This window comes from Pseudophryne corroboree, chromosome 5, assembly GCF_028390025.1.
Source record: "Pseudophryne corroboree isolate aPseCor3 chromosome 5, aPseCor3.hap2, whole genome shotgun sequence".
Taxonomy (NCBI): Eukaryota; Metazoa; Chordata; class Amphibia; order Anura; family Myobatrachidae; genus Pseudophryne; species Pseudophryne corroboree.
The window spans coordinates 29,055,307-29,072,591 of record NC_086448.1 but is presented as its reverse complement, the minus strand read 5'-3'; the positions used below and the strand labels follow the sequence as shown (position 1 = coordinate 29,072,591).

Sequence of the window (17,285 nt, the reverse complement as noted above, 5' to 3'; positions counted from 1 at the left end):
CATGCAAGGATCTTTCAGTGGGATCTGTTGGACAAGTGGTCCGGATCGCATCTTCAGATGCATCGGCTGATAACCCTGTCTCCAAGGACCAGGGTGTCGCTGTTGTGGTGGCTGCAGAGTGCTCATCTTCTAGAGGGCCGCAGATTCGGCATACAGGACTGGGTCCTGGTGACCACGGATGCCAGCCTTCGAGGTTGGGGGGCAGTCACACAGGGAAGAAACTTCCAAGGACTATGGACGAGTCAGGAGACTTCCCTACACATAAATATTCTGGAACTAAGGGCCATTTACAATGCCCTAAGTCAGGCAAGACCCCTGCTTCAACACCAGCCGGTGCTGATCCAGTCAGACAACATCACGGCGGTCGCCCATGTAAACCGTCAGGGCGGCACAAGAAGCAGGATGGCGATGGCAGAAGCCACAAGGATTCTCCGATGGGCGGAAAATCACGTGATAGCACTGTCAGCAGTGTTCATCCCGGGAGTGGACAACTGGGAAGCAGACTTCCTCAGCAGGCACGACCTCCACCCGGGAGAGTGGGGACTTCATCCAGAAGTCTTCAAGCTGATTGTAAATCGCTGGGAACGGCCACAGGTGGACATGATGGCGTCCCGCCTCAACAAAAAGCTAAAAAGATATTGCGCCAGGTCAAGGGACACTCAGGCGATAGCTGTGGACGCTCTAGTGACACCGTGGGTGTACCAGTCGGTTTATGTGTTCCCTCCTCTGCCTCTCATACCCAAGGTACTGAGAATAATAAGAAGGAGAGGAGTAAGAACTATACTTGTGGTTCCGGATTGGCCAAGAAGAGCTTGGTACCCAGAACTTCAAGAAATGATCTCAGAGGACCCATGGCATCTGCCGCTCAGACAGGACCTGCTGCAGCAGGGACCCTGCCTGTTCCAAGACTTACCGCGGCTGCGTTTGACGGCATGGCGGTTGAACGCCGGATCCTGAAGGAAAAGGGCATTCCGGAGGAAGTCATCCCTACGCTGATTAAAGCTAGGAAGGAGGTGACCGCAAACCATTATCACCGCATATGGCGAAAATATGTTGCGTGGTGTGAGGCCAGAAGGGCCCCAACGGAGGAATTTCAGCTGGGTCGATTTCTGCACTTCCTACAGTCAGGGGTGACTATGGGCCTAAAATTAGGTTCCGTTAAGGTCCAGATTTCGGCTATGTCGATTTTCTTCCAAAAAGAACTGGCTTCACTGCCTGAAGTTCAGACGTTTGTTAAGGGAGTGCTGCATATTCAGCCCCCTTTTGTGCCTCCAGTGGCACCTTGGGATCTCAACGTGGTGTTGAATTTCCTTAAGTCACATTGGTTTGAAACTAAAATATCTCACGTGGAAAGTGGTCATGCTGTTGGCCTTGGCTTCGGCCAGGCGTGTGTCAGAATTGGCGGCTTTGTCATGTAAAAGCCCTTATCTGATTTTCCATATGGATAGGGCGGAATTGAGGACTCGTCCCCAATTTCTTCCTAAGGTGGTATCAGCTTTTCATTTGAACCAACCTATTGTGGTGCCTGCGGCTACTAAGGACTTGGAGGATTCCAAGTTGCTGGATGTAGTCAGGGCCCTGAAAATCTATGTTTCCAGGACGGCTGGAGTCAGGAAAACTGGCTCGCTATTTATTCTGTATGCGCCCAACAAGCTGGGTGCTCCTGCTTCAAAGCAATCTATTGCTCACTGGATCTGTAGTACGATTCAACTTGCACATTCTGCGGCTGGACTGCCGCATCCTAAATCTGTAAAAGCCCATTCCACGAGGAAAGTGGGCTCTTCTTGGGCGGCTGCCCGAGGGATTTCGGCTTTACAACTTTGCCGAGCTGCTACTTGGTCGGGGTCAAACACATTTGCTAAATTCTACAAGTTTGATACCCTGGCTGAGGAGGACCTTGAGTTTGCTCATTCGGTGCTGCAGATTCATCCGCACTCTCCCGCCCGTTTGGGAGCTTTGGTATAATCCCCATGGTCCTTACGGAGTCCCCAGCATCCACTAGGACGTCAGAGAAAATAAGAATTTACTCACCGGTAATTCTATTTCTCGTAGTCCGTAGTGGATGCTGGGCGCCCATCCCAAGTGCGGATTGTCTGCAATACTTGTGTATAGTTATTGCCTAACTAAAGGGTTATTGTTATGAGCCATCTGTTCGTGAGGCTCATTTGTTATTCATACTGTTAACTGGGTATAGTATCACGAGTTGTACGGTGTGATTGGTGTGGCTGGTAAGAGTCTTACCCGGGATTCCAAATCCTTTCCTTATTGTGTCAGCTCTTCCGGGCACAGTATCCTAACTGAGGTCTGGAGGAGGGGCATAGAGGGAGGAGCCAGTGCACACCAGGTAGTCCTAAATCTTTCTTGGTTGTGCCCAGTCTCCTGCGGAGCCGCTATTCCCCATGGTCCTTACGGAGTCCCCAGCATCCACTACGGACTACGAGAAATAGAATTATTTCTAGAAAATTCTTATTTTTTATTCAATGGTTGAAAATCGCTCTATGGGGCAGATTTATCAAAGCTTGGAAATAGAGAGATAGTGGATAGAGACAGATAGTGCCAGCCAATCTTCTCCTAACTGACATGTTACAGGCTGGGTTTGAAAAATGACAGGAGCTGGTTGGTTGGTAGTTTCTCTCTCTCCAAGCTTTAATAAATCTCCCTATATATCTGGTGTGAGCAATGCCTGTCCACCACCTAGAATACATTAAGGGGTCTATTTACTAAGCCTTGGATAGAGATAAAGTGGACGAAGATAAAGTACCAGCCAATCAGCTCCTGTCATTTTTCAAACACAGCCTGTGACGTGGCAGTTAGGAGCTGATTGGCTGGTACTCTGGGGAACGTTTACTAAGCAGTGATAAGAGCGGAGAAGTGAGCCAGTGGAGAAGTTGCCCCATCAACTAATCAGCAGCTCTGTATCATTTTATAGTATGCAAATTATAGATGTGACATCAGTGCTGATTGGTTGCCATGGGCAACTACTCTATTGGCTCACTTCTCTGCTCTTATCACTGCTTAGTAAATGTCCCCCTGAATCTCCGTCCACTTTATCTCCAGCCAAGCCTTAGTAAATAGACCCCTTAATGTTCGATACAAGCTGTAATCACTGTAGTGATCACCTAACGCCAATCTAACTGTGGTGATCATCTAACGCCAATATTATTATTTATTATTAACCTTTATTTAGAAGACACCCCAAGGGTTTCGTATCACTGTACAAGGGGGATAAAACTGAAAAGTTCCATACATATACTAATAAATCCAAGCAAACATTTTCACATAGATACAAAATTACCCTAATAATGATAGGGTATATGGCTGGAGACAATAGGGAGAAATTGGAAGCTAGAATGAAAAAATATTTTTAGGCTTGGAGACTGGGGGGCTGGATGACAGTGTAATGCAGTGAGGTAGGGAATTCCAGGGGTCAGGAGCTGCCTGGGAGAAATCCTGATGCGAGAAGAGTGAGGAGTGGTGATCAGGGGGCAGAGGCTGCAATCATTAGCAGAGTGAAGAGAGCGGCAGGGAGTGTGAGGAAACTAGGCTGGAGGTGTAGGGAGCAGCAGGAAGGTTGAAATTGTTGTAGGTGACAGAGAGAGTGGTATAAATGTAATTCTGAAGAGGTATGGGGACCAGTGAAGTGTCTTACAGAGAGGGGCAGCAGAGGTAGAATGATGAGAGAAGACAAGGAGGTGGGCAGCAGAGTTGAGGATAGGAGAGATACTGGAGAGGGGCGAGGCTGGAGTCAGGAAGGCCAGAGAGGAGCTGGTTATAGTATTCAAGGTGGGAAATGCTGAGGAAACACAGGATTCTGATTCTGGAAATACTGTATTGCAGAGGTTTAACCATCAGTAATAAGAAAATAAGATTTTAAACCTACCGGTAAATCTTTTTCTCGTAGTCCGTAGAGGATGCTGGGGACTCCGTAAGGACCATGGGGATAGACGGGCTCCGCAGGAGACATGGGCACTTTAAGAAAGACTTTAGGAATGGGTGTGCACTGGCTCCTCCCTCTATGCGCCTCCTCCAGACCTCAATTAAAGAAACTGTGCCAAGAGGAGACGGACAGTACGAGGAAAGGATTTTTGTTAATCCAAGGGCAAGATTCATACCAGCCACACCAATCACACCGTATAACTTGTGATAAACTATCCAGTTAACAGTATGAAACAACATAGCATCAGTCCGAGACCGATGAAAACTATAACATAACCCTTATGTAAGCAAAACTATATACAAGTCTTGCAGAAGTAGTCCGCACTTGGGACGGGCGCCCAGCATCCTCTACGGACTACGAGAAAAAGATTTACCGGTAGGTTTAAAAGCTTATTTTCTCTAACGTCCTAGAGGATGCTGGGGACTCTGTAAGGACCATGGGGATTATACCAAAGCTCCCAAACGGGCGGGAGAGTGCGGATGACTCTGCAGCACCGATTGAGCAAACAGGAGATCCTCCTCAGCCAGGGTATCAAACTTATAGAACTTTGCAAAGGTGTTTGACCCTGACCAAGTAGCAGCTCGGCACAGTTGGAGTGCCGAGACCCCTCGGGCAGCCGCCCAAGAAGAGCCCACCTTCCTAGTGGAATGGGCCTTAACCGATTTTGGTAATGGCAATCCAGCCGTAGAATAAGCCTGCTGAATCGTGTTACAGATCCAGCGAGCAATCGTCTGTTTTGAAGCAGGGGCGCCAACCTTGTTGGCTGCATACAGGACAAACAGTGCTTCTGTTTTTCTGATCCTAGCCGTTCTGGCCACGTAAATTTTCAAAGCTCTGACTACATCAAGAGACTCGGAATCCTCCAAGTATTGCGTAGCCACAGGCACCACGATAGGTTGGTTTATATGAAAAGATGACACCACTTTATGCAAGAATTGAGGACGGGTCCGCAATTCCGCTCTATCCATATGGAAAACCAGATAGGGGCTTTTATGAGACAAAGCCGCCAACTCCGACACTCGCCTAGCCGAAGCCAAGGCTAACAACATGACCACTTTCCACGTGAGATATTTTAATTCCACAGTTTTAAGTGGTTCAAACCAGTGCGACTTAAGGAAATTCAACACCACGTTGAGGTCCCAAGGCGCCACCGGAGGTACAAAAGGAGGCTGAATATGCAGCACTCCCTTCACAAAAGTCTGTACTTCTGGGAGAGAAGCTAATTCCCTCTGAAAGAAAATGGATAAGGCCGAAATCTGAACCTCAATGGAGCCTAATTTTAGGCCCAAATTCACTCCAGTTTGTAGGAAGTGAAGGAAACGGCCCAGATGGAATTCTTCCGTAGTAGCATTCCTGGACTCACACCAAGATACATACTTCCGCCATATACGGTGATAATGTTTAGCTGTCACGTCCTTCCTAGCCTTTATCAGAGTAGGAATGACCTCCTCCGGAATGCCCTTTTCCGCTAGGATCCGGCGTTCAACCGCCATGCCGTCAAACGCAGCCGCGGTAAGTCTTGGAACAGACAGGGCCCCTGTTGTAAGAGGTCCTGTCTTAGAGGAAGAGGCCACGGATCTTCTGTGAGCATTTCCTGCAGATCTGGATACCAGGCCCTTCGCGGCCAATCTGGAACAATGAGAATTGTCTGTACTCCTCTTTTCCTTATTATTCTCAACACCTTGGGGATGAGAGGAAGAGGAGGAAACACCTAGACCGACTGGAACACCCACGGTGTTGTTAGGGCGTCCACTGCCACCGCCTGAGGGCCTCTTGACCTGGCGCAATACCTCTGTAGTTTTTTGTTTAGGCGGGACGCCATCATGTCTATCTGCGGCAGACCCCACTGACTTGCAATTTGTGCGAAGACTTCCTGATGAAGTCCCCACTCTTCTAGATGTAGATCATGTCTGCTGAGGAAGTCTGCTTCCCAGTTGTCCACTCCCGGAATGAACACTGCTGACAGTGCGCCCACATGATTTTCCGCCCAGCGAAGAATCCTGGTGGCTTCCGCCATTGCCATTCTGCTCCTTGTGCCGCCTTGGCGGTTTACATGAGCCACTGCGGTGATGTTGTCAGACTGGATCAGAACCGGTAGGTCGCGAAGCAAAGTCTCCGCTTGACGAAGGGCGTTGTATATGGCCCTCAGTTCCAGGACGTTGATGTGAAGACAAGTTTCTTGACTTGACCAATGACCTTGGAAGCTTCTTCCTTGTGTGACTGCTCCCCAACCTCGGAGGCTCGCAGCCGTGGTCACCAGAACCCAGTCCTGAATGCCGAATCTGCGATCCTCCAGAAGGTGAGCACACTGCAGCCACCACAGGAGAGACACCCTGGCCCTGGGGGACAGGGTGATCAATCGATGAATCTGTAGATATGACCCGGACCACTTGTCCAGTAGGTCCCATTGGAAAGTCCTCGCATGGAACCTGCCGAAAGGAATGGCCTCGTAAGCTGCCACCATCTTTTCCAGGACTCGAGTGCAGTGATGCACCGACACCTGTTTTGGTTTCAATAGGTCCCTGACCAGAGTCATGAGTTCCTGGGCCTTTTCTATCGGAAGATAAACCCTTTTCTGGTCCGTATCCAGAATCATGCCTAAGAAGGTCAAACTAGTCGTAGGAACTAACTGTGACTTCGGGATATTGAGAATCCAGCTGTGTTTCTATAACACCTTTAGTGAAAGTGACACGCTGTTCAAGAACTGCTCTCGTGATCTCGCTTTTATCAGGAGATCATCCAAGTATGGGATTTGTGACACCCTGCTTGCACAGGAGCACCATCATTTCCGCCATTACCTTGGTGAAAATCCTCGGTGCCAAGGAAAGCCCAAACGGCAACGTCTGAAATTGGTAATGACAATCCTGTACCGCAGATCTCAGGTACGCCTAATGAGGTGGATATATGGGAACATGAAGGTACGCATCCTTTATGTCCAGGGATACCATAAAATTCCCCCCTTCTAGGCTGGCGATGACCGCTCTGAGCGATTCCATCTTGTACTTGAACCTTTTCAAGTATAGGTTCAAGGATTTTAAATTTAAAATGGGTCTGACCGAACTGTCCGGTTTCGGGACTACAAATAGGGTTGAATAATACCCCCTCCCTTGTTGAAGCAGGGGAACTTTGACCACCACCTGTTGAAGACACAATTTTTGAATTGCATTTAAAACTATCTCCCTCTCTGGGGGAGAAGCTGGTAGGGCCGATTTGAAAAACCGGCGAGGGGGCACCTCTCGAATTCCAGCTTGTAACCCTGGGAGACAATTTCTATTGCCCAGGGATCCACCTGTGAGTGAACCCAGATGTGGCTGAAAAGTCGAAGACGTGTCCCCACTGGGGCGGACTCCCTCAGGGGAGCCCCAGCGTCATGCGGTGGATTTTGTAGGGGCCGGGGAGGACTTCTGCTCCTGGGAACTAGCTGTGGTTGGCAGCTTTTTCCCTCTGCCCTTACCTCTGGCAAGACAGGACGATCCTCGTGCTCTCTTGTTTTTATTTGAGCGAAAGGACTGCATTTGATAATGTGGCGCTTTCTTAGGCTGTGAGGGAATAAAAGGCAAAATTTTTATTTACCTGCCGTAGCTGTGGAGACCAGGTCCGAGAGACCGTCCCCAAACCATTCCTCACCCTTATAAGGTAAAAACCTCCATATGCCTTTTTGAGTCGGCATCACCTGTCCATTGCCGGGTCCATAGGACTCGTCTAGCAGAAATGGACATAGCGTTGACTTTAGAACCCGGTAGGCCAATGTCTCTTTATGCATCCCTCATATGTAAGACAGCATCTTTAATCTGACCCAGGGTTAACAAATTGGTATCCCTATCCAGGGTATCCAATTATCAGTCCACTCTGCTATAGCGCTACAAACCCAAGCCGACGCTAACGCCGGTCTGAGTAAGGTACCAGAGTATGTGTAACTGGACTTTAATGTAGCCTCCTGCTTGCGATCAGCAGGATCCCTTAGGGTATATCTTGGGGTGGCAGTGCTACCTTTTTTGGATAAGCGTTTCAACGTTTTGTCTACCCTTGAGGAGGATTCCCACCGTATCCTGTCCTTGATCGGGAAGGGATACGCCATAAGAATCCTTTTGGGAATCTGCAGTTTCTTGTCTGGAGATTCCCATTTTCCAATAACTCATTCAGCTCATTAGAAGGAGTAATTGTTACCTCAGGTTTCTTTTCCTTATACCTGTGTACCCTCGTGTCAGGGACCGGGGGTTCCTCAGTGATATGCAAAACATCCTTTATTTCAATAATCATATATTGAATACTTTTAGCTAATTTTGGCTATAATTTTGCATCATCGTAGTCGACACTAGAGTCAGAATCCGTGTCGGTATTAGTGTCTACTATTTGGGATAGTGGGCACTTTTGAGACCCTGAGGGTCCCTGCGACATAGGGGCAGGCAGAGCCTGACTCTGTGCATAATTTCTGGACTCAGCTTTGTCCAACCTTTTGTGCAATAAATTTACATTAGCACTTAACACATTCCACATATCCACCCAGTCAGGTTTTAGTGTTGCCGACGGAGACACTATATTTATTTGCTCCACCTCCTCACTAGGAAAGCCTTTTACCTCAGACATGCCGACACACGTGTACCGACACACCACACATTCAGGGAATTCTCTTATCTGGAGACAGTTCCCCCACAAGGCTCTTTGGAGAGACAGAGAGAGAGTATGCCAGCACACACCCAGCGCTAATGACCCAGGAAAAACACAGTATGTTTACCCAGATAATAAGAATTTACTTACCGATAATTCTATTTCTCGTAGTCCGTAGTGGATGCTGGGGACTCCGTCAGGACCATGGGGATTAGCGGCTCCGCAGGAGACAGGGCACAAAAGTAAAAGCTTTAGGATCAGGTGGTGTGCACTGGCTCCTCCCCCTATGACCCTCCTCCAAGCCTCAGTTAGGATACTGTGCCCGGACGAGCGAACACAATAAGGAAGGATTTTGAATCCCGGGTAAGACTCATACCAGCCACACCAATCACACTGTACAACCTGTGATCTGAACCCAGTTAACAGCATGATAACAGCGGAGCCTCTGAAAAGATGGCTCACAACAATAATAACCCGATTTTTGTAACAATAACTATGTACAAGTATTGCAGACAATCCGCACTTGGGATGGGCGCCCAGCATCCACTACGGACTACGAGAAATAGAATTATCGGTAAGTAAATTCTTATTTTCTCTGACGTCCTAAGTGGATGCTGGGGACTCCGTCAGGACCATGGGGATTATACCAAAGCTCCCAAACGGGCGGGAGAGTGCGGATGACTCTGCAGCACCGAGTGAGAGAACTCCAGGTCCTCCTCAGCCAGGGTGTGCCCCTGACCAAGTAGCAGCTCGGCAAAGTTGTAAAGCCGAGACCCCTCGGGCAGCCGCCCAAGATGAGCCCACCTTCCTTGTGGAATGGGCATTTACATATTTTGGCTGTGGCAGGCCTGCCACAGAATGTGCAAGCTGAATTGTACTACACATCCAACTAGCAATCGTCTGCTTAGAAGCAAGAGCACCCAGTTTGTTGGGTGCATACAGGATAACAGCAAGTCAGTTTTCCTGACTCCAGCCGTCCTGGAAATCTATATTTTCAGGGCCCTGACAACATCTAGCAACTTGGAGTCCTCCAAGTCCCTAGTAGCCGCAGGTACCACAATAAGCTGGTTCAGGTGAAACGCTGACACCACCTTAGGGAGAAACTGGGGACGAGTCCGCAGCTCTGCCCTGTCCGAATGGACAATCAGATATGGGCTTTTGTGAGACAAAGCCGCCAATTCTGACACTCGCCTGGCCGAGGCCAGGGCCAACATCATGGTCACTTTCCATGTGAAATATTTCAAATCCACAGATTTGAGCGGTTTAAACCAATGTGATTTGAGGAATCCCAGAACTACGTTGAGATCCCACAGTGCCCCTGAAGGCACAAAAGGGGGTTCTATATGCAGTACTCCCTTGACAAACTTCTGGACTTCAGAAACTGAAGCCAATTCTTTCTGGAAGAAAATCGACAGGGCCGAAATTTGAACCTTAATGGACCCCAATTTGAGGCCCATAGACACTCCTGTTTGCAGGAAATGCAGGAATCGACCGAGTTGAAATTTCTTCGTGGGGCCTTCCTGGCCTCACACCACGCAACATATTTTTGCCACATGTGGTGATAATGTTGTGCGGTCACCTCCTTCCTGGCTTTGACCAGGGTAGGAATGACCTCTTCCGGAATGCCTTTTTCCCTTAGGATCCGGCGTTCAACCGCCATGCCGTCAAACGCAGCCGCGGTAAGTCTTGGAACAGACATGGTACTTGCTGAAGCAAGTCCCTTCTTAGCGGCAGAGGCCATGAGTCCTCTGTGAGCATCTCTTGAAGTTCCGGTACCAAGTCCTTCTTGGCCAATCCGGAGCCACGAGTATAGTTCTTACTCCTCTACGTCTTATAATTCTCAGTACCTTAGGTATGAGAAGCAGAGGAGGGAACACATACACCGACTGGTACACCCACGGTGTTACCAGAACGTCCACAGCTATTGCCTGAGGGTCTCTTGACCTGGCGCAATACCTGTCCAGTTTTTTGTTCAGGCGGGACGCCATCATGTCCACCTTTGGTCTTTCCCAACGGTTCACAATCATGTGGAAGACTTCCCGATGAAGTCCCCACTCTCCCGGGTGGAGGTCGTGCCTGCTGAGGAAGTCTGCTTCCCAGTTGTCCACTCCCGGAATGAACACTGCTGACAGTGCTAACACATGATTTTCCACCCAGCGAAGAATCCTTGCAGTTTCTGCCATTGCCCTCCTGCTTCTTGTGCCGCCCAGTCTGTTTACGTGGGCGACTGCCGTGATGTTGTCCCACTGGATCAATACCGGCTGACCTTGAAGCAGAGGTCTTGCTAAGCTTAGAGCATTGTAAATTGCTCTTAGCTCCAGTATATTTATGTGGAGAGAAGTCTCCAGACTTGATCACACTCCCTGGAAATTTTTTCCTTGTGTGACTGCTCCCCAGCCGTTCAGGCTGGCATCCGTGGTCACCAGGACCCAGTCCTGAATGCCGAATCTGTGGCCCTTTAGTAGATGAGCACTCTGCAGCCACCACAGAAGAGACACCCTTGTCCTTGGAGACAGGGTTATCCGCTGATGCATCTGAAGATGCGATCCGGACCATTTTTCCAGCAGATCCCACTGAAAAGTTCTTGCGTGAAATCTGCCGAATGGAATCGCTTCGTAAGAAGCCACCATTTTTCCCAGGACCCTTGTGCAATGATGCACTGACACTTTTCCTGGTTTTAGGAGGTTCCTGACTAGCTCGGATAACTCCCTGGCTTTCTCCTCCGGGAGAAACACCTTTTTCTGGACTGTGTCCAGAATCATCCCTAGGAACAGCAGACGTGTCGTCGGAGACAGCTGCGATTTTGGAATATTTAGAATCCACCCGTGCTGTCGTAGAACTACTTGAGATAGTGCTACTCCGACCTCCAACTGTTCTCTGGACCTTGCCCTTATCAGGAGATCGTCCAAGTAAGGGATAATTAAGACGCCTTTTCTTTGAAGAAGAATCATCATTTCGGCCATTACCTTGGTAAAGACCCGGGGTGCCGTGGACAATCCAAACGGCAGCGTCTGAAACTGATAGTGACAGTTTTGTACCACGAACCTGAGGTACCCTTGGTGAGAAGGGCAAATTGGGACATGGAGGTAAGCATCCTTGATGTCCAGGGACACCATATAGTCCCCTTCTTCCTGGTTCGCTATCACTGCTCTGAGTGACTCCATCTTGATTTGAACCTTTGTATGTAAGTGTTCAAATATTTCAGATTTAGAATAGGTCTCACCGAGCCGTCTGGCTTCAGTACCACAATATAGTGTGGAATAATACCCCTTTCCTTGTTGTAGGAGGGGTACTTTGATTATCACCTGCTGGGAATACAGCTTGTGAATTGTTTCCAATACTGCCTCCCTGTCGGAGGGAGACGTTGGTAAAGCAGACTTCAGGAACCTGCGAGGGGGAGACGTCTCGAACCTCCAATCTGTACCCCTGGGATACTACTTGTAGGATCCAGGGGTCCACTTGCGAGTGAGCCCACTGCGCGCTGAAACTCTTGAGACGACCCCCCACCGCAGCTGAGTCCGCTTGTACGGCCCCAGCGTCATGCTGAGGACTTGGCAAAAGCGGTGGAGGGCTTCTGTTCCTGGGAATGGGCTGCCTGCTGCAGTCTTCTTCCCTTTCCTCTATCCCTGGGCAGATATGACTGGCCTTTTGCCCGCTTGCCCTTATGGGGACGAAAGGACTGAGGCTGAAAAGACGGTGTCTTTTTCTGCTGAGATGTGACTTGGGGTAAAAAAGGTGGATTTTCCAGCTGTTGCCGTGGCCACCAGGTCCGATGGACCGACCCCAAATAACTCCTCCCCTTTTATACGGCAATACTTCCATGTGCCGTTTGGAATCTGCATCACCTGACCACTGTCGTGTCCATAAACATCTTCTGGCAGATATGGACTTCGCACTTACTCTTGATGCCAGAGTGCAAATATCCCTCTGTGCATCTCGCATATATAGAAATGCATCCTTTAAATGCTCTATAGTCAATAAAATACTGTCCCTGTCAAGGGTATCAATATTTTCAGTCAGGGAATCCGACCAAGCCACCCCAGCGCTGCACATCCAGGCTGAGGCGATCGCTGGTCGCAGTATAACACCAGTATGTGTGTATATACTTTTTAGGATATTTTCCAGCCTCCTATCAGCTGGCTCCTTGAGGGCGGCCGTATCTGGAGACGGTAACGCCACTTGTTTTGATAAGCGTGTGAGCGCCTTATCCACCCTAAGGGGTGTTTCCCAACGCGCCCTAACTTCTGGCGGGAAAGGGTATAACGCCAATAATTTTCTATCGGGGAAAACCCACGCATCATCACACACTTCATTTAATTTATCTGATTCAGGAAAAACTACAGGTAGTTTTTTCACACCCCACATAATACCCTCTTTTGTGGTACTTGTAGTATCAGAAATATGTAACACCTCCTTCATTGCCCTTAACATGTAACGTGTGGCCCAAATGGAAAATACGTTTGTTTCTTCACCGTCGACACTGGAGTCAGTGTCCGTGTCTGTGTCGACCGACTGAGGTAAATGGGCGTTTTAAAGCCCCTGACGGTGTTTGAGACGCCTGGACAGGTACTAATTGGTTTGCCGGCCGTCTCATGTCGTCAACCGACCTTGCAGCGTGTTGACATTATCACGTAATTCCCTAAATAAGCCATCCATTCCGGTGTCGACTCCCTAGAGAGTGACATCACCATTACAGGCAATTGCTCCGCCTCCTCACCAACATCGTCCTCATACATGTCGACACACACGTACCGACACACAGCACACACACAGGGAATGCTCTGATAGAGGACAGGACCCCACTAGCCCTTTGGGGAGACAGAGGGAGAGTTTGCCAGCACACACCAAAACGCTATAATTATACAGGGACAACCTTTATATAAGTGTTTTTCCCTTATAGCATCTTAATATATATAATCATATCGCCAAATAAGTGCCCTCCCTCTCTGTTTTAACCCTGTTTCTGTAGTGCAGTGCAGGGGAGAGCCTGGGAGCCTTCCCACCAGCATTTCTGTGAGGGAAAATGGCGCTGTGTGCTGAGGAGAATAGGCTCCGCCCCCTTTTCGGCGGGCTTCTTCTCCCGTTTTTCTGAGACCTGGCAGGGGTTAAATACATCCATATAGCCCCAGGGGCTATATGTGATGTATCTTTTAGCCAGTATAGGTATTTCATTGCTGCCCAGGGCGCCCCCCCCAGCGCCCTGCACCCTCAGTGACCGCTGGTGTGAAGTGTGCTGACAACAATGGCGCACAGCTGCAGTGCTGTGCGCTACCTCATGAAGACTGAAAAGTCTTCTGCCGCCGGTTTCTGGACCTCTTCACTCTTCGGCATCTGCAAGGGGGTCGGCGGCGCGGCTCTGGGACCGGACTCCATGGCTGGGCCTGTGTTCGATCCCTCTGGAGCTAATGGTGTCCAGTAGCCTAAGACGCCAATCCATCCTGCACGCAGGTGAGTTCACTTCTTCTCCCCTAAGTCCCTCGTAGCAGTGAGCCTGTTGCCAGCAGGACTCACTGAAAATAAAAAACCTAACAAAACTTTTACTCTAAGCAGCTCTTTAGGAGAGCCACCTAGATTGCACCCTTCTCGGCCGGGCACAAAAATCTAACTGAGGCTTGGAGGAGGGTCATAGGGGGAGGAGCCAGTGCACACCACCTGATCCTAAAGCTTTTACTTTTGTGCCCTGTCTCCTGCGGAGCCGCTAATCCCCATGGTCCTGACGGAGTCCCCAGCATCCACTTAGGACATCAGAGAAAGCGCTGTAATCCTTAATTTGCGGCCAATTATGTGCCCCCCCCCCCCCCCCTTCTTTAAAACCCTCTTTTCACTGTGGTAAGCAGGGGAGAGTCCGGGGAGCTTTCTCTCAGCACTGAGCTGTGGAGAAAATGGCGCTGGTGAGTGCTGAGGGAGAAGCCCCGCCCCCTGAGTGGCGGGCTTCGGTCCCGCTGACATAATGAAAAAACTGGCGGGGGCTCTTTATATATACAGTGCCTAGCTGTATATACTTCTTTTTGCCAGAAAATGAGGATATATTGCTGCCCAGGGCGCCCCCCTCTGCGCCCTGCACCCTTACAGTGACTTGCTGTGTGGGCGCACAGCTTTACTGCTCTGCGTTACCTCAGTGAAGATCTGAAGTCTTCTGCCGCCTTTGAAGTCTTCTTTCTTCTCATACTCGCGCGGCTTCTATCTTCCGTCTCTGTGAGGAGGACGGCGGCGCGGCTCCGGGACGAACTCGAGGTGAGACCTGTGTTCCGACTCCCTCTGGAGCTAATGGTGTCCAGTAGCCTAAGAAGCAGAGCCCTTGAACTCTTAAGAAGTAGGTCTGTTTCTCTCCCCTCAGTCCCACGATGCAGGGAGTCTGTTGCCAGCAGTGCTCCCTGAACATAAAAAACCTAACAAATATACTTTCTTATCAGGAAACTCAGGAGAGCTCCTTGTAATGCACCCAGTCTCCTCTGGGCACAGTAGTAAACTGAGGTCTGGAGGAGGGGCATAGAGGGAGGAGCCAGTGCACACCCATTCCTAAAGTCTTTCTTAAAGTGCCCATGTCTCCTGCGGAGCCCGTCTATCCCCATGGTCCTTACGGAGTCCCCAGCATCCTCTAGGATGTTAGAGAAAGATACTGTATAAAAGAGGAGAAAAAGAAAGAGCAGAGTCAAGTGCAACACCCAGATACCAGACTTGGTGAACCAAGAAAAAAGGAAGAGACCCAAGACAGAGCTGAGTGGGGAAGAGCCAGGAGGTCATCGGTGACTGTGAGAAGGTCGATGTATAATATGAAAGTCTCATATCTTAAGAATAATGGTAAATTAACGTCTTCCAAACAGGGAGTGAATGTCCAGAAACAGGAACAAAATCAGCAGCTCCCAACAATAACTTTGGATTCTACATCCTATTAGATTGTAAGCTCTTATGAGTAGAGTCTTAACTCTTATTGTCTATGATCAAAAATCAAAGGATGTTTTCTGTTCCTCCTGTACAGTTCTGGTTGGTAATTAATAAATGTTACTAAAAAACAATCACGTAGAATCAAGGATAGGGTGTAGAGAAAGTGCTGGACATTGGAACTGAACACAATTACAGTAGTAAAAAAGGCAATTGGTTTCCCCCAGCACCCTGAATGATAACAGTAACCAGATATATATCCCACATAATAATAGAATTCAGAGATCTTCGTTACACATATTTGCGCAAACGTGTGGTTAATTACAGTAGTACTGATTAAGGCAGCCCCCACTTACGTATACGAGTGCATAAGAACCACGGCCAGGCTTTGAATCCCACGAGATAGCGCCCCCTGCAGCTTGATCTTCAGATGCTCCAGGTTGACTGGCTTCCAGACCTCAAGAGAATCCCCCGTGGACCCTGAGAACAGGAGAATACTGGTAAGGATACTTCCCACATAATGCCATTATACATCTGTGGCTACTGGAAGAATAGCCAAGCTGACGGGTTCTTCCCCTATGCTGTATAGGGGATGCTCCCAGAGACAGGATACAAACACTTCAATGCTGCAATATCTCAAGTCAGTGTTTTTCATCATTAGAAAATGACTTGGATTTGCAGCACCAACTGAGACGCACAGTATCAGAAGTGTACTGGAAATATACTAGTAGTTCCTAGTCCTTACACATGCAGACACAGGGAGTAGTTTGTTCCAGTATTACATAAAGTCGTACACCCTACACCAGCAAAAGACACACAGACAGTCCAAAGTAATCGGTCTCTTTTACATGACACACTGATTATTCCCCCAACCTTCTCCCTTTTCATACACTCACTAGTTGAACCCATAATTGATTCCTTTTCACAGGAATAATCAGAGTGAAGCAGGCATGGACGCTGACAGCAGATGTATTACTTCTTCCTTCCGCTGTAACCACGCCGGGGACTATACCTCTCTCATTTACCGTTCACGGTGCTATGAAGCACACGGCAGACAGCAGAAAGAGCATCCCCACGCTGACAGCTTATACAGCTTTTCTTCCTATCACACTGGCAAAGTGGATTATTTAAACTATTGTGATGATATCAACATTTCTGTGAAGTTTATTGAAAGACTTGTATGATATCAACTCTGATTCAACATTATACAATCCAATGAATACAAACCTTCTATAATGTGTTGAAGCAGCTGACTACTGTATAATTCATTTTCATAGACTGCTTGGAGGGTACATGGCTTATTAAGACATACAGATTCCTGCGTGGCATTCAATCCGTAATTGACTAAATATCTGCTTATTCTATTCTTCTGACTGTGGTCTGTCTGTTGCATTATACTTTGTACGTATTCATTTCTCTAGATTTCACCTCTTTTTCTTCTGATGGTTCTTTGGTCCCTATGACCCTGTAAGTGACGTACGTTTGTCTTTCTTTCCCCTTTTGTATTACATGTGGAGCTCTGTCACCTCCAATTATTTTTTAACCAGTAATTAATAAATGTTATGTTTTAACTAACAAGTGCCCTGTAAAAGAGTTCTCTAGTTCCTCTGACTATATTAACTCTAGGGATCATCACCAGTTCTTCATATCTATACACATTCCCTCCAATACATACAGTACCACCACTTATCTTTCTACTATTAAACCTGGAGAATTGATAGAGCAGTGATCAGTAAAAGATGATAACGCAGCAGCCAATCGGCTGCTAACTCTCAATATACATTCTGGAGCTGATTGGCTGGTGCATTATCACCTTGCACTTATCACCGCTTTATGTTTCTCCAGACTTAATACATCT

The 17,285-nt window shown here is 48.4% G+C and overlaps 1 protein-coding gene across 7 annotated transcripts in view; it reads right to left on the bottom strand.

Annotated features, from left to right (window-relative positions):
• Window positions 1–17,285, bottom strand: part of OPLAH (5-oxoprolinase, ATP-hydrolysing) — a 115,507-nt gene that overhangs the window by 70,374 nt on the left and 27,848 nt on the right. For all 7 annotated transcript variants that reach the window (XM_063921162.1, XM_063921168.1, XM_063921167.1 and 4 more), the window contains one exon: window positions 15,784–15,907. In XM_063921162.1, coding sequence (XP_063777232.1) covers window positions 15,784–15,907 — 124 coding nt within the window. The remainder of the gene's footprint in view (window positions 1–15,783; window positions 15,908–17,285) is intronic.